The sequence below is a fragment of the Salvelinus fontinalis genome, chromosome 12, assembly GCF_029448725.1.
Source record: "Salvelinus fontinalis isolate EN_2023a chromosome 12, ASM2944872v1, whole genome shotgun sequence".
In the NCBI taxonomy this organism is placed as follows: domain Eukaryota; kingdom Metazoa; phylum Chordata; class Actinopteri; order Salmoniformes; family Salmonidae; genus Salvelinus; species Salvelinus fontinalis.
The window spans coordinates 11,398,579-11,424,022 of NC_074676.1; the positions used below are offsets into that span (position 1 = coordinate 11,398,579).

At 45.5% G+C, this 25,444-nt stretch overlaps 1 protein-coding gene across 3 annotated transcripts in view; it reads right to left on the minus strand.

Annotated features, from left to right (window-relative positions):
* Positions 1-18: 18 nt before the first annotated feature.
* The window catches only part of LOC129866789 (engulfment and cell motility protein 3-like), a 35,900-nt gene continuing 10,474 nt past the window's right edge, over positions 19-25,444 (minus strand). For 2 of the 3 annotated variants that reach the window (XM_055939677.1, XM_055939676.1), the window contains 19 exons: positions 21,731-21,771; positions 21,538-21,610; positions 19,680-19,730; positions 19,353-19,522; positions 18,380-18,479; positions 16,098-16,249; positions 15,774-15,852; positions 15,365-15,415; positions 15,059-15,181; positions 14,682-14,804; positions 14,249-14,353; positions 13,991-14,099; positions 9,516-9,652; positions 3,613-3,776; positions 2,942-3,054; positions 2,632-2,736; positions 2,362-2,441; positions 2,143-2,223; positions 19-1,886 (listed from right to left, as the gene is read on the minus strand). In XM_055939677.1, coding sequence (XP_055795652.1) covers positions 1,674-1,886; positions 2,143-2,223; positions 2,362-2,441; positions 2,632-2,736; positions 2,942-3,054; positions 3,613-3,776; positions 9,516-9,652; positions 13,991-14,099; positions 14,249-14,353; positions 14,682-14,804; positions 15,059-15,181; positions 15,365-15,415; positions 15,774-15,852; positions 16,098-16,249; positions 18,380-18,479; positions 19,353-19,522; positions 19,680-19,730; positions 21,538-21,610; positions 21,731-21,771 — 2,070 coding nt within the window. In that variant the 3' untranslated portion in view covers positions 19-1,673. Of the gene's footprint in view, positions 1,887-2,142; positions 2,224-2,361; positions 2,442-2,631; positions 2,737-2,941; positions 3,055-3,612; positions 3,777-6,209; positions 6,397-9,515; positions 9,653-13,990; positions 14,100-14,248; positions 14,354-14,681; positions 14,805-15,058; positions 15,182-15,364; positions 15,416-15,773; positions 15,853-16,097; positions 16,250-18,379; positions 18,480-19,352; positions 19,523-19,679; positions 19,731-21,537; positions 21,611-21,730; positions 21,772-25,444 lie in introns of those variants that run through there. The other variant, XM_055939678.1, reaches the window with a different exon arrangement.

Here is a 25,444-nt window from a genome sequence, read left to right on the forward strand (position 1 = left end):
CAAGCTAGACAAGGAGAATTTGTATAAATCATATTTATTCATGTCAACCCTGATCTTAGTAAAGCATAAATTAGGGGTTACCATGGAGATTGGGTGTTTTAACATGAACAGACATGCAATGAATAGCAAAATCACCTCAAACTCCAGCTAAACTCAGTTTACTGGCTAAGGAGAAATCAACATTTGAATTTATGATTGTTAGCCGGCTACAAACCCCATTATTATTATTAATTGGCCGATGAGATTTGGAATGTGAAAAGTTGAAGGTCCATCATACTGACAGGACTTGTTTACTATTGTACAGTATATTAGTTCAATGTGACGAGGTCAGATTTATCTATCAGGATCATTCAGTCATGAAAATAAAGTACACTACAATAACATCAATATTGAACTAATATTCATTTGTTATGGCCCGAAATTCATAATGTACCTATAATTGCCTTTGACCGAAGCTCTGGAGCAAAATTTTTTTACCAGGCCAACAATTAATAGCAGTGATACATACTGTGTGTGCTTATAGCGAAATCATTTGTCAGTGACACATAACAGTTATCTGTACCTTAGCTACGTCATCTGTTAAATGTACCATAAAAACAATATGTCAGTTGGATGTACCGTTGATCAAGTTCTTTGCGCAATAAAACCCCATTGCCTAAGAGAACCGTTTGAACAACAGCCATCAAACCTAACGACCTTTTACATAAAAAGTACCAAAGATCAATCCATCATGACCATCATCAAAACCAGGTCATGGGAGGCTCTCTGAGGTATTCTATTTAAAGTGCTCCTCGTGAGCCAATGGCACTCATTCAAATACTATCTGCACACACTTAAAAAAGAGGATTTTATATATTATAAATAGGGATTTGAATAGGCTTGGAGCCAGAGTATGTTTTCTTGTTTCTTCAACTCATTAAAGTACCACTTTAGAACAGGGAGTAGGGATTCTGTTTGAGTAGGTCGGTAAGTACAATGTCAGAAATCCAAGGGATTCTCTCGCCGAGCCATATACAGTATATACGCACAAATATATGTATATGGCTCTGTTCTCAGTCCTAGGGTTGAGTACCTTCAGAAGGGCTGTCGTGCATCCTGCCTCACAAAGCTTTCAGTTTAAAGAAATCCCACCCGAGAAAAGTAGAAAAACAAACATAGATATGACAAAAATGAAACATGAACTCTCCGCCTAAAGACAATGCACAGAGGAGCGTGGAGGACTGGAGCCATGGAGAGGGGGGCTGAAGTAAAGCTAAAGCCTCAAGTATCCAACAACAGAAAACATACTCCCACAATACACTTGTGTGACCAGACCACACCCAAAAAGATGACCGCTCCTATAGAACCCAAGGAATCGTGTTCAGCCTCGATTCCGCTCATATAAGATGAAACCTTTGCCTACTACGCATTAGATTTGTCGATCCAGTCCTCCATGTCCACTCCTGCTGTGTAGATGTCTACAGGCTTGGTCGTTACTAGGGTGCATTTAATGACATGAAACATTCTGAACGTTGCAAATAGAAATATAATGAATAGAGCTGACACAATTGCCTATTTTACAGACGACAAGACCATATCTGTTCTAATTCATACATTTCTAGCTGAGCATTCTGTAACGTTACATCCTCCTGTACAGGGCCCAGGTCTACTCCTCTGCCCTGCCATGCCCTGGCCTACTGCTCAGCCTGGCTGAAGTCGTAGCAGAAGTTGAAGTTGCTGGGGGGTTTGGGCATCGGCGGGGCGCTGTCTGGAATGGGCACGTTCTCCAGATCCAGGAGGCGGAGCTTGATCTCCATGGAGAGCAGGGTCTCCAGCTCGCTCCTCATGCACTCACTGCTCATGTCCCGTCCCAGGAGCACGCTCAGTCCGTCCGTCCACAGGCAGAACTGAGAGCAACACAGATCACCTTTGTTATTCGACCATAATGTTTACTTTGGTAATGTATGCGTTTTAACTTTCCACACCAAGTATAATTTAAATTAAGAGGGACGAGAGAGAGAACGAGCGATAGAGACCAAGAGAAACACACAGTGAGAGCATGTGAGCCAGAGAGAAAAATGTAGGATTTAACTCTGGGAAAAGGGAGAGACAGAATTATGTGAATGTGTACAGATACACCTGTGACATGACATCACTACTCACGTCTGTTCTGGACGAGGCAATAAAGTTGAGGCTGTACTCCTCCACGTCATACGTGACGCTGAACGCCAGTGCCAACACTTCCTGCAGGACACAGCACAATGTCGTTTATGGAGGGCCAGGTACATAGTGTGAAAGAGGAAGTTGGGGGGTAGGGCCGAGGGAGTGTTCAGGGGCCGTTGTCGGTAGGGAAAGTGCTGCTGGTGATGATGGTGCACTAACCTTGGTCTGTTTGCCCTTGTGCTCCTTCATGTGAGGGCAGTCTTTCCCCGTCAGCAGCGCTTTGATATCTGCCACAGGAACTGCCAGAGAAAAAGAGGAAGAGCAGGTTTACCGGCACCCCTCAGCTTCGTACACAGAGCCAATGACAGAGCGTGATGTAATTTCAGTGTCGAGGCCATAGAACGACAACACTAATTTAATAGAATCTCTATGGTCAAGGCAGTGTCAAGGCTACAGTGGAAGAGTATATTGCTGTTAGTAATAACTCACTCTTCTCCTGGAGACTCTCGATGGTGGGTGTTTCTGTGTCCTCCTCCACGTCGCCAAAGTGCAGGACTTTGTGATTGGGCGACAGGCGACAGTGCCACAACTTATCTGAAATGACCAATAATAACAACACAAAAAAAATGTTTGGCAGCATGGTGTAAGAAAGGCCAGCTATCTCTTCGTCTACCTTCATTCATTAGTCTCCATATGTTTCACCGTGTCGTGCTGTCCAGCTTCCCCCTATACCTCTCGAGTTCTAATGCGCATGCTCTTAACCTGTCCACCCCTCTCACGAAGATGCGAGTGGTCTCACCCTGTCTGCGTCGGCTGCTGATCTTGCGGAAGAGGGTTCCCTGACACAGGCGGTTCAGTCTCTGCTGGCGAATCAGCTCCAACAGCTCTGGCCTCAGACGCTCCTTCAGCTCTCTACAGAGGGCGGGGGGTAGAGAGAGTCACGCCCACCGCAAGTACCATAACGCACTCAACATGATTCATTTCGATGAGCTTTATTTGACGTATTAAAAAGGTCAGTCACTTGCGTTGCAAAGGCAAGGACATATGAATAGATATGGACCAGATAGGATGAGGACAAGTAGGTAGGATCAGTGCTGCTTGGTTGACTGTGAATGTGTAGAATGGGTTGTGGACCTGTGACTGGGAGGGTCACATGACATTTCCAAGCTGTTTGGTGACAAACAGGGCAGACGTAGAGGATAGCAACAGCACTGATTCTGATTCCATAGGGGTGACAAATGGTACGAATACAGGTGTAAGTATACACACACACACTAAAGGGGCTGATCCCTGCCCTCTAGGGGCCATTGGAGGAAGTACAGGCTTATGAGGGTTTGTGTGTGTGTGTGTGTGTGTGTGTGTGTGTGTGTGTGTGTGTGTGTGTGTGTGTGTGTGTGTGTGTGTGTGTGTGTGTGTGTGTGTCATAGAGAGAGCAAGAAAAAGATTCTGCTGAACAATTTCAGGACTTACAATACAGGCGGGGCGAGGGTCTCCTCTTGATGCAGCCGCTCCGTCTGGCGTAGTTTGAGGATCTCACTATAGTTCAGGGCATTCACCTTGTTCTTAAACAGCTCCAGAGAGGTGGGCTTACTGGACAGAGTCCTGGTGATCTGCTCACGCACAACCTGCATTACCTAAAGACGTACAGAGACAGTCAACATTGATTATTTAAAGAGAAAACATACCAGCTGTGTTGTGGCTATAGACATGGTTTCTCTGGTGGGTTACAAAACAATTGAAAAGCCCTTAGGTGGGTCACAAAGCAAAAAAGTTTGCGAACCACTGAGCTATATTAAAGTATACAGTATGTTTTCATATATTTCAGTAGCTAGCTATTGTGTGAATGTGGGTTTGAGTTGAGAGAAAGCAGACTGTTCCCACTCTTTGCTCTGCTGGGCACAGTGACGCTTACACACTCAGACAAGGCTTGACCTCGGTCCCCCCAAAACATGAGCTCTCTGAGGCGAAAGCCACATGACAAAGCACAGGAGGGAGGAAATACGGGAGGGTGTGCGTGTGTGAGACAGGAAAACCTGGCGTTTCTCTACTAACTGTGGCCCCAGTTTCAAAATCCATCACAGAAATCTATGAGAACACACCAAACCCAACACAAGTCGATCACCCCCCCCCCCCCACTCCCTATTTCCTCCACTCGGTCTCTCTCCCTTTATCTCTCTTCCTGTCAGTGTGGCCATACTCCGAGTCTCTCTCAATGACACTGCACTTGACACCAAGCAGCCGTCGCCATGGGAATGTCATTTTCTTGTGCATCATGGTAACCCCATATCCCTCCCCCTCCAAAGTACAGCAGCACCAGTATGGAGGACTTTAATGAAATGGTACTGTATGTACAGATGTGTTGAGCACACAATAACCATGACCCATGAAGCAGGCTCCGAATTACACTATCCATGGAGAGCCTAGTATCTATGGAACAAGAAGTAGCAATTGCGCACTCATCCTCTATGGAGCAAGTGGTATCTGCTGTGCATGCAGCACCCATGGAGGCACATAGTTGTATTCTTTAAATCTAAAATAATCCCACCTCAAAAGAAATTTGAGGTAATAGAATGCAAAACATAACAAAATACAGGTAATTGCCAAAATAATGGAAACACTTGAGAAAATGAGGGATACAAAGTATATTGAAAGCAGGTACTTCCATACAGGCGTGGTTCCTGAGTTGATTAAGCCATTAAAACATCCCATCATGCTTAGGGTCATGTAGAAAAATGCCCAGTTGCCCATTATTTTGGCTACCATGGCTAGAAGAGATCTCGGTGACTTTGAAAGAGGGGTCTCAAAGGAGCATAGGGGGTTTAAAGGGTGTGAGTGTGTTCGTGTCTCAGAGTAATGGGCGGCAGGTAGCCTAGTGGGGCGGCAGGTAGCCTAGTGGTCGAATCCCCGAGCTGACAAGGTAAAAATCTGTCGTTCTGCCCCAGAACAAGGCAGTTAACCCACTGTTCCCCGGTAGGCAGTTATTGGAAATAAGAATTTGTTCTTAACTGACTTCCCTAGTTAAAAGGCTACGTTTAAAAAAAGGAGACCGCACCTAGCAGTGGAGGTTTCAGTGAGGAGGCAGACAAAATGGACACAGTGCAGTGGCCTTTAATTTGTGGAGAGGAGACACCAAAACTATTGTACACCTATGTACAAACAGAATAAACATGACGATGGACAGAACAGGAAACATAAACAAGGGGTAAACTGAAAATAAATCAAGGTTGAGCTCAATAAACACCAGGCCTCAATAATACCTGTCCGCAACCTGTCCGCTCTCTGCCAAGACAAGAACTACACAGCTTAACTATAGTAGCTGGGCTACTTCCACATGGACCATACCATTACAAACAATCACAAATGAATGGCATAATTACACCATTTAAATTATCAATCACCATATTCAGGAAATCACATTGGCAATTCTGAAATACACACACTTCAATTAATAGTGCAGAATCCTGCATAAACCAGAAATTAACCCAGGGAACATTCATCTCCCCCTGAGATTTGGCCAGCTTGGCATAACCCAACCACACAGGGAAAATTACGCTTCAGACCACGGACCTGGTTTGCCAACCCTCCTGATGCAGCAGGAAGGAATAATTCACCTCTTCAATCAACGAGGATTAACAGGTATGTTTTTAAACATTCTGTACATATCACTAAAAACTGTACCACCGGTGACTGCAAAAAAAGATTCTATATTAAAAACACAGAATTAGATCATTGCTATCCTACAACACAGCAACTACATTACACCGCACTTTATAGTATTCAAATAGCTCTAAATAAGACCTCAAAACCATACTAATACGTAATAGCCAATGTAATATAACATGTATTTATCCATGTAGGCAGAAAAAAATATTTACATCAACACATCCAAGGAGAATGGAACTAAAACTGTAACTAAAATTGAGACCGTCATATACTTGGAACAAAACAAAGCATTCTGTGACACCTCGCTTAAATGCCCCCAGGCATCATCCTGTGTAACAACATTATTCACATACTGTGTAAAGACCACATAGAAATGACTAATGAATCCAAATAGAGTATCTCACCTCCATGTTGTGTCTTTCAAGTACAACCCAGAGGCCAACAATGTTAGTTCCACAGTCAAGAGAGAGAGAGAGAATAAATGTAATATGAGAGGAGTGAAACAGAGAGGACAGCGGATGGAGGGATAAGAGAGAGTATCACCTTTATGGCATCAGCAGTCCAGAGATGAGGTTATTTTGTAAACAGACACCCTGATAGTCACTCACACCCCGTCCGCCCCCTCTCTCCCCTGCCGTCACTCCTCTGGTTTAACCAATAGAAAGAGGAGAACCCCAGTACAGGAGACTTACCTCATCCATCGTGAGGAGCAGCTGTTTCTGTTCCCTCATAACCCAGTAGTGTGTGTGTGTGTGTGTGTGTGTGTAGGATGACTGTTATTGGAGGGAAAGTGCGTGAGGAGGGGGGGGGGGGGGGGGGGGGGGGGTCACACACACAGTCCTAGTTGGAGGCCCCCAGCTGGCAGCAGCGTGTTGCCAGGAGTGATTAACGGCTGAAAATCGACAGCACAGTTAGGGGTTTATTGGAGGGAAGAGGGAGAGAGAGAAAGAGAGGAAGAGACAGGGTTTGTGATCGAATGTGTAGAGAGAAACAGAGAGACTGCAACAGAGGTAGAGGAGGAGAGGAGAGGCTGAGGGACATGGTAGTAAAAGCCAAATATACACTCTTAGAAAAAAATGGTTCTACCTGGAACCAAAAGGGGTTATTCAAAGGGTTCTCCTATGGGGACAGCCGAAGAACTCTTTTGGTTCTAGAGGGCACCTGTTTCTCTAAGAGTGTAGAATCTCATTATGGGTTGTTGAAGGTATGAGGTGTGGAATCTTCTGTGAGACAGGCACGGTGGAGACAGATACCACTCACTCGTCAAGCTGTAAACAAATTCTCTCAGCACCAGTACTCTGCATTCATCCCCTTAACATTCCTCATCAGACCTAACAAGTATCTGACTCGAGGAGGAACAAATCTAAAAAGGAGATAAGAATAACCCATAGGGAGATGCTTTTGTATCCCCCCCTCTCTCTCTCTCTTTAACATGGCTGACCACTGTGGCTGACCACTGTCCATCTCTCCATTGTCAGTGACCAGAGGTTTTTCTCTTGTGTAATTACTGCTGATGGAACCAATTGATTGTGAGGGACCTTTCTCCCTCGCTCTGATTCTGCTATGGAGTGGGATTCTCTTTGTGCTTCTAATGCCCAATTGTCCCTGCTCCACGGGATTGTGGGAGGCAGCAGAGGGCGCAACACAATGACAGGGCCTGCTGGCTGGACACTCGCTCCAACCCAAAAGGTCAAAAGGTTAAGGGTTTATGACCAGAGAGCATTTTGTAAAACATGGGCCAGTTGTCTGGTTTTGGTGTTCATGAATAGTTCTGTCTGAGTGAGTCCAGTGTAGTTAACATAGGAAAGGAAATAGCCTGGATTGGGTCCATCCAGCCGTCTTTCCTACATTACCCTAGCACGGTATCTATACATTTAGATAGGGCAGCCAGTCGATATTCCATTGTGGTAGCCATTCTGGATGACGAATCGATGTCCCGTTCTAACGATTACAACTGACTAATTATACCCCAGCTGGTTGCCTCCCACAGCCCTCTATAGATTCAACTCTGTGTGGCTGTGGCAGATGCAGATGGATGATATTATCCTGCATACTATGCTTCCATGGTGGCTCACAGGACACAGAGCACTTGTTATTGTTTTCAGTGTGGCGCATGCAGGTAAATGCCATTCCACTCCGGATGCCATGGAGTGCTTTGAAGTTTGATTTTCTAAATTAGATTACCACTTTGCCGCTCCATGGTTGGCAATGTAAACAAATAGACCATCTATCAGACGATACACTGCATCACGCTTGGACATGATAAACAACATACACTATATATACACAAAGTATATGAACACCCCTTCAAATTAGTGGATTCGGCTATTTCAGCCACACCCAATGCTGACAGGTGTAAAATCAAGCATGCCGCCATGCAATCTCCATAGACAAACATTGGCAGTAGAATTGCCTTACTGAAGAGCTCAGTGACTTCCAACGTGGCACCGTCATAGGATGCCACCTTTCCAACAAGTCAGTTCGTAAAATTCCTGCCCTGCTAGAGCTGCCCCGGGGAACTGTAAGTGTTGTTATTGTGAAGTGGAATGGTCTAATAGCAACAACGACTCAGCAGTGAAGTGGTAGGGCACACAAGCTCACAGAATGGGAACGCTGAGTGCTGAAGCACGTACCTAGTAAAAATCGTCTGTCCTCGGTTGCAACAGTCACTAGCGAGTTCCAAACTGCCTCTAAAAACAACGTCAGCACAAGAACAGTTTGTTGGGAGCTTCATGAAATGGGTTTCCATGGCCGAGCAGCCACACACAAGCCTAAGATCCCCATGTGCAATGCTAAGTCTCAAATGGAGTTTTGTAAAGCTCGCCGCCATTGGACTCTGGAGCAGGGGAAACGCGTTCTCACCAATGAAGAATCACGCTTCACCATCTGGCAGTCTTACGGACGAATCTGGGTTTGGCGGATGCCAGGAGAACGCTACCTGCCCCAATGCATAGTGCCAATTGTAAAGTTTGGTGAAGGAGGAATAATGATCTGGGGCTGTTTTTCATGGTTTGGGCTGGGCCCCTTAGTTCCAGTGAAGGGAAATCCTAACCATACCGCATACAATGACATCCTTGACAATTCTGTGCTTCCAACTTGGTGGCAACAGTTTGGGGAAAGCCCTTTCCTGGTTCAGTATGACAATGCCCCAGTTCACAAAGCAAGGTCCATACAGAAATGGTTTGTCAAGATCGGTGTGGAAGAACTTGACAGGTTGGCACAGAGCCCTGACCTCAGCCCCATCGAACACCTTTGGGATGAATTGGAATGCCGACTGCGAGCCAGGCCTAATCGCCCAACATCAGTGCCCGACCTCACTAATGCTCTTGTGCTTGAACGGAAGCAAGTTCCTGCAGAAATGTTCCAACATCTAGTGGAAAGCCTTCCCAGAAGAGTGGAGACTGTCATTGCAACAAAGGGGGACCAACTCCATATTAATGGCCATGATTTTGGAATGAGATGTTCGACGAGCAGGTTTCCACATACTTTTGGTCAGGTAATATACCTGCTCGCTACTTGTAGACATGCTCTCTGTACCATTCAACTAGTCTGTTTCAAATGGCAAGAGGCTGTTTCTTGTACTTGTACATTAGAGTTCAGTGTGGGAAAAGGGTGAGATAGAGATAGATGTGATGCTGAGACATGGGGTGGGAGTGAGACATAGAGAAAGAGTGAGCTATATGGTGACATTGCAGTGTGGGTTGTGTTACCTTGTCAAAGTCCTCCTGCGTGGCTCTCATCTCCTTCCAGGTCTTATTGAGCAGCTGGATGCAGATGCAGAAGAGCTCGTCCAGCAGCTGGTCCTGAGCGAAGAAGATGGGGTGGTAGTCTGAACCTGTTTCTGAGGCTGGTGGTGAGTGAGTGAGTGAGTGAGTGAGTGAGTGAGTGAGTGAGTGGGAGAAAGATGAGCAGATGAGCTCTCACATTTTTCAGCATTTTTCAGCTACCCTCCACAACATAACCTTCACTCCAATTCAAAACTCTAAACACACAACCTGATTTTGGACCAATTTACCTAGAAGGATTCATACTACCAAAGATTCTTAATTCCAAGCTATGAAGCAAATTCTCTGGGAAACAAACAGAAACCTGAAAACACCATCCAACTTGGAACTGAGTAATGTTTAGTCTGAAGCTACATTTAAAGCCAAGAACAAAAATACATGAGAATGATATATTATACTTTATAAGGACTGAATGCTAAGATAAAGCCTTAGCTTTACAGAACATGTCTGACTGCAACTTCAATTTGCACTGAGGTGTGAAGTGAGAAGTGAGCTCAACAATGGCAGGAGAGTTTCACAGCCTACCCCACCCAAATACAGAGGAATTTGAAGCCCCCTCCCGCTGTTCAGAGGTTACTACAATGCAGTACCCTCTGGATGTAAAAACAATGCCAAAGCAAGAAAAAAAAATAAGCTCCTTATGGAAAATCAAGAGAAACTTTTTGCTGACTATTATAAAAATGGGAACATAAGCAACTTAATCTTCCACACAGACCATCCCCTGGCATGGCACAGTACTATATAACACACACACTCTGTTAAGAGGGGGTGTGTTAGCAATGGGTGGAAACTCAGGATATTAGACAGCGAGGACTCTGAGTCAGCCAACGTCAACCTGTACAAGTCTGGAACAGTAATGGTACAGGGCAACCCCAAACAGTTTCAGCTGGACTTTCACATAATCAAAGAGGTAGCTCAGCAGGATAAGCTCTCTCTTGAGAAAGATATACCCACCCTGAGAGTGTCAGACCAGACCACTTCTTTATTCAACCCTACAGACGAGCAACCCCAAGCGGAATGTCAAACCTCCCAGCACAGAGTACTTCTCCCTCATTAATATGAAGGATAAACTCACCCAGCTGGAGGTAAGGCAGTTGGAGCTGGAACAGCAGGTGAACACACTCCAGTCAGCACAAAAAAAAAATTGTCCAGCTCAACAACACCCCCTCAACCAGACACGGAGAGCTGGAGGTGGAGAGAGACATATCTGCACTCTGGACTGTGGTGAGACAACATCAACCGGAGAAAGAGCAGGAGCAGAAGAACAGAGCACTAGAGGAGAAGGTGAAAGTGCTCGAAGAGAAGGTGAGAACGATGACATGTGACAGAGAACAACCATTAGAGAGCTGGATACCCCCACAAAGAAGCCAGCAGAACAGCCCACCTCAGACCCTGACCAAACTCTCAACACCACAGCAGAACAGTCCACTCCAGACCATAGCCTCGACATCACAGTAGGACAGGCAAATGAAGAACCCCAAGCCCAGGGGATCCCACCCCCTCTGAGCACCCCTCCTGTCAGCCACCCTGACAACCCCCCCACAGAGGACATACACAAGACACAGATCGTACTCCTTATGGACTCAGACGGGAAATATACAAGAAAATGTACTATTCCCAAACACAGTATCTAAATTCTGGTGTCCAAACACCCAGCACGCCCTAGACCTTCTGTCTGAGGACCAACAAGGTTCATCTAGCCACATAATAATACACACAGGCACAAATGACCTGAGAACACAGGAGAAAAGGGTGGCCACAGCACTAAAGGCAGTAATTGAAAAAGCTTCTTCTACTTTCCCCAAAGCACAAGTGGTTAACTCCACCCTGCTACACAAAAATACTTCCACCTTGCTACTATACAGCGGGTAAACGCAAGTATTTCCTGTTGACTGTGACTCAAAAGCAAATGTTTACCTGGCCCAACACTCCACCCTGGACTTGACCAGCCTTTACGACCAGGTCCACCTATACAAGGCAGCAGTGTACACCTTTGCCCATACCCTAAAGGACATCGCTCTCAACCGCAGCCCCAACACCTCACACAGGATCAACAGACACCCCGTCCAGACCAGCGAGACACCCCCCCTGACCTACATCCAGACCAGCGAGACACCCCCCCGAACTACATCCAGACCAGCGAAACACCCCCCCCCCCAACCTACATCCAGACCGGCGAGACACCCCCCCCCCCCCTGACCCACATCCAGACCGGCGAGACACCCCCCCCGACCTACATCCAGACCAGCGAGACACCCCCCCCGACCTACATCCAGACCGGCGAGACACCCCCCCCCCTGACCTACATCCAGACCAGCGAAACACCCCCCCCCCCCCCCAACCTACATCCAGACCGGCGAGACACCCCCCCCCCCTGACCCACATCCAGACCGGCGAGACACCCCCCCCGACCTACATCCAGACCAGCGAGACACCCCCCCCGACCTACATCCAGACCAGCGAGACACCGCCCCCTGACCTACATCCAGACCAGCGAGACACCGCCCCCTGACCTACATCCAGACCAGCGAGACACCGCCCCCTGACCTACATCCAGACCAGCGAGACACCGCCCCCTGACCTACATCCAGACCAGCGAGACACCGCCCCCTGACCTACATCCAGACCAGCGAGACACCCCCCCCCCCCCGACCAGCGAGACACCGCCCCCTGACCTACATCCAGACCAGCGAGACACCGCCCCCTGACCAGCGAGACACCCCCCCCCCCCTGACCTACATCCAGACCTGCGAGACACCCCCCCCCGACCTACATCTAGACCAGCGAGACACCCCCCCCCGACCTACATCCAGACCAGCGAGACACCCCCCCCCCCCTGACCTACATCCAGACCAGCGAGACACCCACCCCCCCGACCTACATCCAGACCAGTGAGACACCGCCCCCTGACCTACATCCAGACCAGCGAGACACCCCCCCGACCTACATCCAGACCAGCGAGACACCCCCCCTGACCTACATCCAGACCAGCGAGACACCCCCCCCCGACCTACATCCAGACCAGCGAGACACCCACTCCCCCGACCTACATCCAGACCAGCGAGACACCGCCCCCTGACCTACATCCAGACCAGCGAGACACCGCCCCCTGACCTACATCCAGACCAGCGAGACACCGCCCCCTGACCTACATCCAGACCAGCGAGACACCCCCCCCCCCCCCGACCTACATCCAGACCAGCGAGACACCCCCCCCTGACCTACATCCAGACCAGCGAGACACCCCCCCTGACCTACATCCAGACCAGCGAGAAACCCCCCCGACCTACATCCAGACCAGCGAGACACCCCCCCTGACCTACATCCAGACCAGCGAGACACACACCACCCCCCCCCCCCCCCCCCGACCTACATCCAGACCAGCGAGACACCCCCCCTTGACCTACATCCAGACCATGCCGAGAGCACCTACATCCAGACTACACCACAGAACAGAGCAATACTCAATCATGAGGCATCAAAGCTAAAGGAACTGAATATTATAAAGAAATGCTATATATGAAAGGAAAGTAGTGTGGGAACCTACCAGAAACAATTAGGTATCAACAAATTCAATCCCTTTTTGACAACTTCCTGGACAAAACATTTCACTATAATAGTGAAGGTGTAAACTTGGCAGTAGAAAACCTAAACAGCCTATTTGACCTCTCAGCTTCCCTATCAAATCTAAAAATTTCAAACAGAAAACTGAAGAAAATTAACAAATGACAAATGGTTTGATGAAGAATGCAAAAACCTAAGAAAGAAATTGAGAAACCTATCCAACCAAAAACAGAGACCCAGAACACCAGAGTCTACGCCTTCACTATGGTGAATCACTAAAACAATACAGACATACACTACGGAAAAAGAAGGAACACCTCAGAAATCAGCTCAATGTAATTGAAGAATCCATAGACTAACCACTTCTGGGAAAATTGGAAAACACTAAACAAACAACAACACGAATAGTTATCTATCCAAAATGGAGACGTATGGGTAAACCACTTCTCCAATCTTTTTAGCCCTATAACAGAGAACAAACAGCAAAAACATATACATGATCAAATGTAAATCTTAGAATCAACTATTAAAGACTACCAGAACCCACTGGATTCTCCAATTACATTGAATGAACTACAGGACAAAATACAAACTCTCCAACCCAAAAAGGCCTGTGGTGTTGATGGTATCCTCAATGAAATTACAAAATATACAGACCACAACTTCCAATTAGCTATACTTAAACTCCTTAATGTCATCCTTAGCTCTGGCATCTTCCCCAATATTTGGAACCAAGGACTGATCACCCCAATCCACAAAAGTGGAGACAAATTTGACCCCAATAACTACCGTGGGATATGCGTCAACACCGCATGTACTAGCTCAGGTTGACTTACGGGGCTCTCCGATGCTTAGGATCTCACACAGGATGAGAGTCAGCTGGATGCTGCTGCGGGCGAATGGACACTCGTGCTTATCCTCCCTACTGCTGTTCTCCAGAACAAACTAAGAGACAGAAACAGAGAAGGGAGAGAAATTGTCATGAAGATGACACACCTACCTAACCCACACCCCAACAAAGACCCATGTTAGTCCCTTTAACTCCCTCCCACACCCTCCGTTCCCTTGATTTCTCTTCCCCTCCCTATTTTCACCCTGCTGTAGGCATCGGGGTAGCGGGAGGCAAAGTGGGCCATGGTGTCTAGGGCCAGCAGACCTGGAGGGGCCCGGAGCAGGTCCTGACCTGGGTTACTGTTGTTCTGGAGAGAGAGAGGACAGAACAGAGATAACAACAAACAGTGGATGGGTGGGAGACAATGAAGAATGCTATAGATAACAATAAGACTCAGACAAGTTTAGGAACTGTGAATGATTAATAGTAAGTGATAAGAGTGGAATCACAACGTCTGATAGCGGGGAAATTATATCAACCAGCAACGGTTGGTATAGACGAGAATGCGACTCAGCTGAAAGCAACAGCTTATTGTTGACAGTAAGTGATAGACGAGGTGAGTGAAGAGACACAGAGGCCCAGTGAGGGGGACTGAATGAGGTGGTGGTAAGTAGAATCTCATGGAGTAGACTCACAGAGAAGCCCAGCTTCTTGAACTCCTTGGCGCAGAGAGAGCGTCGTCGCTCATGACTCAAGCTGTTCTCACTCTCCGTCTCGAAGGCTGCCTGCCGCAGGCCGTGTAGAATCTCCCTCTGGTCCTGGAGGAAGGGGGAGGACAGGGGGAGGATAGGGATGGGGCCGATAACAGTAGAGGGAGACAAAAAGGTAATGAGAAGGAGTATATATATATATATATATATATATATACACACATACTTACACCTACATATATATGAATATGTGGATTTCAAGGATACTGATACAGCACTTCTCACTAAACTCCTCTCTCCTGGAGTGGGAAGAGAGTGGTTTGCTGTGGTTAGGGGGGGGGGGGGGGGGTCATCTAACTCGCCTGGTTGTAGGAGTCCAGGGGCATCCTCATGCGAGGCTCCAGGTGGTTCAAAGTGACAGACTGGAGGACGTACAGGTAATGGGCCATCTCATCCCCCACGGAGGCAGAACTATGGATGATGTTCTGTGGGTCACAACAAACTATGATGCACAGGTTCAAAACAGAGCAGTATTTATGATGAATAAAATGACTGAAAGGAGACAAAAATAACGACAATTGTATTTTCCCCAATTTGATATTCGAAAGGGAGCAATGACAGTCAGGTATCATTGTACCTCAATCTTAGAACATTCAAAATGGCTTTACCTTATAGATGTACTGTCGAAGATTTTTCTTCCCTAGGAAGACAAACAGCTCCTGAAAAGCAATAGTGTATGTTATTACTTGATAATTACCACTAGTACCATCAGTTATTAATAATTACATGCAGTGACACTACTTTCCCCACAAGGAGGCAGTAAAAGCTACCCGGTCACAAATCAGGTCAGGGGGAGGGACACAGCAGGACTTTGCCCCCAACTGCAGTGACATAATGGTCACATAAATCAGTCCAAAACCCTTTGTTTTGAACAGACTCACTCAGCCTGGTTAAACTGATTAAAGTGACTCGCACCTCACTCTGGAAACCAGGGCAGGCGAGGGGAAAGAAAAGAGGGGAAAGAAAAGAGAGAGAGAGCAAGGATAAAGAGAGAGAGAAAGAGATACCATTTTGTACCTGTCTGTCTGCATGTCCAGCTGTCTGTAGCAGAGCCATGAGGAGGGCCATGGCTTTGGTTTGAATCTGCTGGTTTGTCCTGGAATAAAGAGAGTATGGGTGGGCGTATGAGTGATGGGAGAGATGCGTTGTTTCGACGAACAGTAGACTTCAGACACTGGGCAAGCTTAAAACTGCATTTTTCAGAGCTAGATTTAATTGTAAAATGATTTGGAGATGGGGTCTCTATGTTTGTAAGCATTTACAGTATAAGCGCGCTCATTCATTGGAGGTACTGCAGGTTGTTCGTTCCCACCATGCTACCCATGGACGACACACACTTACACCTGCAGTTGTGAGAGCAGTCTCTCTAGAGTGACTTCCTGCTTGACCTGCTGGAAGAGGCTGCTGCCGCTCAGCACCATGCTCTCCAGGATGGCCAGGGACACCTGCTGGATGGATGCATCCAGCACCGTGGCATTGACGAAGCTGGTAATCTGAAAGGTACCATGAGTCAGACACAGGGTGAGATAGATACAGGAGGAGTAGCGTGGGAAAGAAATGAGATAACATGGGAATGGAAACGGTTGAAACTATGCATGATGACTAGTGGTCACCAGAGCTTCTACAGACATTTCTTCATGGTCAAAGATTACACACATGAACATTATGGGTCCAGTTTTCCAGACACAGATTAAGTCTAGTTCTGGCTTTAAATATCACTCTCAGATGATTATATCTGAAAGCCCCTTTTAGTCCAGGACTAGGCTTAATCTATGTCCTGGAAACCGAACCTAAATGTATTGTCTAATTCCTTACATATATACACACACACACACACATACATACATACATACATACATATCCACGAAGTGGAGGACGATATATATATATATATATATATATATACACTGCTCAAAAAAATAAAGGGAACACTTAAACAACACAATGTAACTCCAAGTCAATCACACTTCTGTGAAATCAAACTGTCCACTTAGGAAGCAACACTGATTGACAATAAATTTCACATGTTGTTGTGCAAATGGAATAGACAAAAGGTGGAAATTATAGGCAATTAGCAAGACACCCCCAAAAAAGGAGTGATTCTGCAGGTGGTGACCACAGACCACTTCTCAGTTCCTATGCTTCCTGGCTGATGTTTTGGTCACTTTTGAATGCTGGCGGTGCTCTCACTCTAGTGGTAGCATGAGACGGAGTCTACAACCCACACAAGTGGCTCAGGGAGTGCAGTTCATCCAGGATGGCACATCAATGCGAGCTGTGGCAAAAAGGTTTGCTGTGTCTGTCAGCGTAGTGTCCAGAGCATGGAGGCGCTACCAGGAGACAGGCCAGTACATCAGGAGACGTGGAGGAGGCCGTAGGAGGGCAACAACCCAGCAGCAGGACCGCTACCTCCGCCTTTGTGCAAGGAGGTACACTGCCAGCGCCCTGCAAAATGACCTCCAGCAGGCCACAAATGTGCATGTGTCTGCTCAAACGGTCAGAAACAGACTCCATGAGGGTGGTTTGAGGGCCCGATGTCCACAGGTGGGGGTTGTGCTTACAGCCCAACACCGTGTAGGACGTTTGGCATTTGCCAGAGAACACCAAGATTGGCAAATTCGCCACTGGCGCCCTGTGCTCTTCACAGATGAAAGCAGGTTCACACTGAGCACATGAGCACATGTGACAGACGTGACAGAGTCTGGAGACGCCGTGGAGAACGTTCTGCTGCCTGCAACATCCTCCAGCCTGACCGGTTTGGCGATGGGTCAGGCATGGTGTGGGGTGACATTTCTTTGTGGGGCCGCACAGCCCTCCATGTGCTCGCCAGAGGTAGCCTGACTGCCAATAGGTACCGAGATGAGATCCTCAGACCCCTTGTGAGACCATATGCTGACACATGCACATTTGTGGCCTGCTGGAGGTCATTTTGCAGGGCTCTGGCAGTGCACCTCCTTGCACAAAGGCGGAGGTAGCGGTCCTGCTGTTGGGTTGTTGCCCTCCTACGGCCTCCACCACGTCTCCTGATGTACTGGCCTGTCTCCTGGTAGCGCCTCCATGCTCTGGACACTACGCTGACAGACACAGCAAACCTTTTTGCCACAGCTCGCATTGATGTGCCATCCTGGATGAACTGCACTCCCTGAGCCACTTGTGTGGGTTGTAGACTCCGTCTCATGCTACCAGTAGAGTGAAAGCACCGCCAGCATTCAAAAGTGACCAAAACATCAGCCAGGAAGCATAGGAACTGAGAAGTGGTCTGTGGTCACCACCTGCAGAATCACTCCTTTTTTGGGGGTGTCTTACTAATTGCCTATTATTTCCACCTTTTGTCTATTCCATTTGCACAACAGCATGTGAAATTTATTGTCAATCAGTGTTGCTTCCTAAGTGGACAGTTTGATTTCACAGAAGTGTGATTGACTTGGAGTTACATTGTGTTGTTTAAGTGTTCCCTTTATTTTTTTGAGCAGTGTATATATACATACACACACACACATATATATACATATATATTATATATATGTATATATACATACACACACACACACACACACATATATATACATATATATATATAGTCCTCCACTTTGTCTGTAGGAGCCAATAGTTGAGGAACCTACCTTCTTGATGAAGACAGCAGATAGGTTCTCCCATGATACAATCCCATGATCCATCAGCTCCATGAAGCCTGTCAGTGTGTGGGCCATGATCAGAGGGGCCCTTACAAACAACACACACACACACACACCTCTTAGACCAGAACATTAGAACATAATTGAATACAACCTTGACATAGAAAACCACAGACACCACTGAGCATTTACACTGATTGGGTTCCAGGTGCCGATAAGAAGACTAAACCGGACCAAACTGTCCCAGGCTGAAACCTTTTCCCCATGTTTGGTACGAGGGTAGGCCGTCATTGTAAATAAGAATTTGTTCTTAACTGACTTGCCTAGTTAAATAAAAAGGTTAACAGAATGTGTTTCATGCCTTCCCTGGGATTCAAGTGGTATAATTGATTCGTGGGAAAGTGTGTTTTCTAAACAAGGCATGATGGTACATCTTCAAAAGCATGACATCAGGCTCATATCCATGGCATCCCATTGGGACTCTGATAAACATCTTAACCCCATCACTAGCTATGCAACACAAAGCTGCAAATTCTTCATAGCCAATTCTCCATACCAACTTGATGTCCTTTTTTGACTCACATAATGCAACTAAAGAAACCAATTAGAGCTTCCTTGAATTCCTCCATAGTAACTATGCTAACAGTGTGAGGAAAAGGTCAGACTCAGCTCATTCTTCACCCAGGAATGTGTTCCCACATGTGAGGAAATCACCTCATATCTCTTCACCAGCATCTATCAAAGCACAGCATTCCACTGCAGGCAGTGCAAATATATGCACTCCCCCCCCCCCATCCCCCCGCTCTACTATATAAGGTTAGTTGGAGGGAGAGTAGAGAGAGAGTGAAGGATTGTAGTGATATATGTTATTGGGGAAAATAAGACAAACTGAGACAAAGACTCACAGAGACACACAGAGACGCATTGACACATATAGAGAGACATCGAGAAGGGAACTGACTCGTGAGCGTCCTCTACGATCTTCACCAGCAGAGAGTGGCCATTACGGCTGATAAACTCCTGAGCAAACGTGACATCAGTAGACACGCAGGCCAGCTGTTTCAGCGAATCACAGCGCACGTCTGAGTCGGAGCTCTGGATGCCCTTGTAGAGGTCCTCGGCACAACGGCCCTACCACACACACACACACAACATAAAACCCCAGACAAAAGGATGGATGAAGTAGTTATACTGATAATGTAATACAATTGCAATAGGCCTACATAGCGTGCAGACACACGCAGCCATGAGAGGATTATCTGTGTTAGGCTCTTGTTTGCAGACTCACCGGTGCCTTGGTCAGACGGAGAATGCAGCCATTCTTTATGTCCAGACGGTTCTAGAACGCAAAAGGCCACAGAGAAGACAATGACACACAGTCATACAGGCAATAAAGACTGACTTAGAAATGGCTTAGACTGATTACTGTTTTCAAACTGTACTAAGGGACATAATTATAAAGAGAGAGAGAGAGGGCGAGCGAGCGAGAGATAGGAGAGAGAGAAAAAAAAGGGAGAAAAAAAAGAGAGAGAGATGGAGTTGATTTAGTTTCAGATGAATAGCCCAGGAAATAGCTCAACATCTCTCCAGACACAGACACAGACACCCACAAACGCAAAAATAGACTTGCTTTCTAATTTGACACGCTATGACGCCGTTGACGCTTGCAGCCCATCTGTTCTCTCATTAACTCCTGTGCGTTCTAATTCCAGTGTGTACACGCTCGTTCACGTGCGTAAAAAACACCTTTTGGTTGAATTGGGCTTTGGGATCAATATCATGGCAAATGTATTGTACTCACAGCATGCATTTTGTATTCGTGTATCATGATCTGTACAAATAAGTACCAATCCACAAATGTAAATCCCTTTCCACAAATGTAAACCACCAATCCACAAATGTAAATCACCAATCCACAAATGTAAATCACCAATCCACAAATGTAAATCACCAATCCACAAATGTAAATCGCTATCCACAAATGTAAATCGCTATCCACAAACAAACACCTTTTGATTTGTAAAATCGATAAATTGCATTAGAATATTTTTATAACTGCAGATATGCAGCTCCTTTCCAAGGGCCTCAAGTAAAATGACTGCCATAAAGACAAAAATCACGCGTAGAAAGCGAGTTGTAGTCATTGTTTCCCTTGCTCTGCAAGGGCCGTGACTTTTGTGGAGCGATGGGTAACGTTGCTTTGAGGGTGACTGTTGTTGATGTGTGCAGAGGGTCCCTGGATCAAGCCCAGATTGAGGCGAGGAGAGGGACGGAAGCAATACCTTTACAAAGTCTAAGCCCATATCCTACACCTCCCCTCTACCTTTTGCATGCCTCTCCTGGGGAAACGGATAGAGGCCTCAGGAATACTTGTCTCCTTAATGCCCATCGTCTGTGCAACATCGAGGCAGCGGGTGGATTATAATCACTTACAATGTATGACATATCCTTCACATGTAGTGGTGCTATCAAACTGGCCAGCTAATTCAACTATTTGGGTGATGAACGGGTGTACACCGCAATAGTGTTGCAAATATAGAGTCCTCTAGGGCTAGGGTTTCGATTGGACGTACTGTGGTTACACATATGGTTAACATATTATGGTTACCATATTATAATTTCTGCAGCCTTGAAAGGGTAGGCATCAACATGGCCAAACGAGAGGCTGCTAGCGATTTATAGAAACCGATTTCTATGGGTACAAAACTGTTTTATACAAATATAAAATCACTTTCTACGCGTGATAACTTTATGTATTTTTCTTGTCGTCAAATCCCTGCCAAAAGTCAGGTGACCGAAGCGCTTCCAAATATGGAGTTGCAGGTTTGCCATATCTGTCATGTTTGCGCATATCTCTCCTATGTGAACATTTTTATGGCAGTCATTTTACTTTCGGCCCTTGGAAATGACCTGCATTGCCCCTGGTCGAGGGGTGTGTTTGACCTCTCCAAAGGTCACCAGCTTAGTTTAGCTCCAACAGCTACCCACACCCAGGTCACTGGCGTTGATGACATTTCAGACATCACTGGCATGACATCCTCTACTGTCGAGTTACAGTACAGAAGCTACACACTGGACAGCCAGAGAAACCTGTTTGTTCACAGACAGCCTCCGTGACCACAGGAAAGAAATGTTAATCAACTCACAGATTCAGTGATGTAGGTCTGAACACCGTCGGCATACTGGAAGGCGTAGTTATCAGGGCCCGGAAGATTCCACCTTAAACACAGTCATCATAGCCACTGTAACTACTGCAAGATGACAAAAGTAGTTGCTTGAACTCCACAAGAACAACATTAGACCAAATAGAAAGCGCTTTTTAAACATGAACACACTTACCCATCACAAACCTCCTTTATTACGGCAGAAAGGGGCTTTTTCTGTCAGAAGACAAGCATAGATGTGATCAATGAGCAGCAGAAAGTAGGAACTGATTTAGATATCATGCCTTCATTTTGTAAACCACGGTGGAACTATAGTACACCAGTCCCATGACCCGAGCCTGCTGATCCTAGATAAACTCAAAGCTTTTACTTTCTCTATGCTGTTGACTAATGTATTTGAGGCAGCATGGGAATTCAGTGCATTGAATAAATAAGAGGCAAACTACTCCAAAGTCTACACATCAATTGCCCTGTAATTTGTGGTATACATGGTGGTCAACCAATCAAACGTTTTGGTGTACTGTGGTAGACCTATCGCTGCTCTGTAATTAGTGATCTGTAGGGGGTCAACCAATCAGAGGTTTTTGGTGAGGTCTGGTAGTCCAAAAGGAGTGATTGAGGGGCTTGCGGTTAGTTTTTTCTCCCATGAAATGTCTACAGAACCAGCCTGTTCACAAATACATTACAAAGTTTTAAGGATCACTCTCTAACTCTAGGAACATTCTGTGGTACTGTTGAAGTACTAAACATCTTAATATCAAGTGTTAAGTACGGTACCAGTCAAAGGTTTGGACACACCTACTCATTTAAGGGTTTTCCTTTAGTTGTACTATTTTCTACATTGTAGAATAATAGTGAAGACATCAAAACTCTGAAATAACACATATGGAATCATTTAGTAACCCCAAAAAAACTGTTAAACAAATCAAACTACTTAATATTTGAGATTCTTCAAAAGTTGCCTTGATGACAGCTTTGCACACTTGGCATTCTCTCAACCAGCTTCATGAGCTAGTCACCTGGAATGCATTTCAATTAACAGGTGTGCCTTGTTCAAAGTTAATTTGTGGAATTTGTTTCTTTCTTAATTCCTTTGTGCCAATCAGTTGTGTTGTGACAAGGTAGGGGTGGTATGCAGAAGATAGCACTATTTAGTAAAAGACCAAGTCCATATTATGGCAAGAACAGCTCAAATAAGCAAAGAGAAACGACAGTCCATCGTTACTTTAAAGACATGAAGGTTAGTCAATGTGGAACATTTTAAGAACGTTGAAAATTTCTTCAAGTGCAGTTGCAAAAACCATCAAGAGCTATGATGAAACTGGCTCTCATAAGGACCACCACAGGAAAGGAAGACCCAGTTCTTGTAACAGACACATCTCAGCATCAACTGTTCAGAGGAGACTGCGTGAATCTGGCCTTGATGATTGAATTGCTGCAAAGAAACCACTACTAAAGGACACCAATAATAAGAAGAGACTTGCTTGGGCCAAGAAACACGAGCAAAGGACATAAGACCGGGAAGTCTGTACTTTGGTCGGAGTCCAAATTCGAGATTATTGGTTCCAACCGCTGTGTCTTTGTGAGACACAGAGTAAGTGAACGGATGATCTCCACATGTGTGGTTCCCAAAGTGAAGCATGGAGGAGGTGTGATGGTGTAGGAGTGCTTTGCTGGTGACGCTGTCGTGATTTATTAAGAATCAAGACACACTTAACCAGCATGGCTACCACAGCATTCTGCAGCGATACGCAATCCCATCTGGTTTGCGTTTAGTGGGACTATCATTTGTCTTTCCAACAGGACAATGACCCAAAACACACCTCCAGTCTGTGTTAGGGCTATTTGACCAAGAAGGAGAGTGATGGAGTACTGCATCAGATGACCTGGCCTCCATAATCACCCAACCGCAACCCAATTGAAATGGTTTGGAATGAGATGGATCGGAGAGTGAAGGAAAAGCAGCCAACAAGTGCTCAGCATATGTGGGAACTCCTTCAAGACTGTTGGAAAAGCATTTCTCATGAAGCTGGTTGAGAGAATGCAAAGAGTGTGCAAAGCTGTCATCAAGGCAAAGGGTGACCACTTTTTTTTTTTGCCACTTTTTCTTCCCAATTTGTGGTATCCAATTGGTAGTTACAGTCTTGTCCCATCGCTGCAACTCCCGTACGGACTCGGTAGAGGCAAAGGTTGAGAGCCGTGTGTCCTCCGAAACACAACCCCGCCAAGCTGCACTGCTCCTTGACACACTGCACGCTTAAGCCAGCCACACCAATGTATCGGAGGAAACACCGTACACCTGGTGACCGTGTCAGCGTGCATGCGCCCGGGCCCGCCACAGAGCGCGATGGGACAAGCACATCCCGGCCCGGTAGCGGCCGGCTGCGCCACAGCCCGGTATCGAACCAGGATCTGTAGTAACGCAGCTAGCACTGCAATGCAGTGCCTTAGACCGCTGTGCCACTCAGGAGGCCCAAAGGGTGGCTACTTTGAAGAATCAAAAATATATTTTGATTTGTTTAACACTTTTTGAGTTACTATGATTCCATGTGTTTTTTCATAGTTTGATGTCTTCACTATTATTGTACAATGTAGAAAATAGTAAAAATAAAGAATAACCCTTGAATGGGTAGGTGTTTCCAAACTTTTGACTGGTACTGTATATCCTTGAATGGATAAAACATACTGTAAGTGATTGCATAAAAAAACTCAGTTTGGACGCTAAATTTAGGTTTTGAATGGATACGATAAATGGAAACAGCCCATATTAATATTTGAAGCCTTAGAAATAAGGTTAATGAAATCAATAACTTGCTAACATTCACATATTAGCCATTTCTGAGACTCACTAAAATAATTAGTTTGATAATACAGCAGTAGCAATACAAGGATAACATCTATTACTGAAACAGGACCCAAGTGGTATATATAAAGATCCAGTCCAATTAAAAAATTGGAGACCTCTTACACTTCAGTGTTGTGATGCAAAAATCCTAGCAAAATGCTTGGCGCATAGAATAAAAAAAGTTGTCAGATATTATTCATCCTAATCAGACAGGTTTTTTACATGGACGATACATTGGAGATAATATAAGGCAAGTACTGGAAACAATAGAACACTATGAGATATCGGGGACACCAGGCCTGGTTTTCATAGCTGATTTTGAAAAGGCTTTTGATAAAGTACGACTGGAGTTTATATATAAATGCCTAGAATATTTCAATTTTGGGGAATCTCTTATAAAATGGGTTAAAATTATGTATAGTAACCCTAGGTGTAAAATAGTAAATAATGGCTACATCTCAGAAAGTTTTAAACTATCTAGAGGAGTAAAACAAGGTTGTCCACTATCGGCATATCTATTTATTATTGCCATCGAAATGTTAGCTGTTAAAATTAGATCAAACATTAATATTAAAGGATTAGAAATCCATGGCTTAAAAACTAAGGTGTCATTGTACGCTGATGATTCATGTTTTCTTTTAAAACCACAACTAGAGTCTCTCCAGGGCCTCATAGAGGATCTAGATACCTTTGCTATCCTCTCTGGATTAAAACCAAATTATGATAAATGTACCATATTACGTATTGGATCACTAAAAAATACACTTTTTATATTGCCATGTAGTTTACCAATTAAATGGTCTGACGGAGATGTGGACATACTCGGTATAAAAATCCCAAAAGAAAGAAATGATCTCACTCCAATAAATTTTTATAGAAAGTTAGCAAAAATAGATAAGATCTTGCTACCATGGAAAGGAAAATACCTGTCTATTTGTGGAAAAATCACCCTAATTAACTCTTTAGTCATATCACAGTTTACCTATTTGCTTATGGTTTTGCCTACACCTAGTGACCTGTTTTTTAAATTATATGAACAAAAAA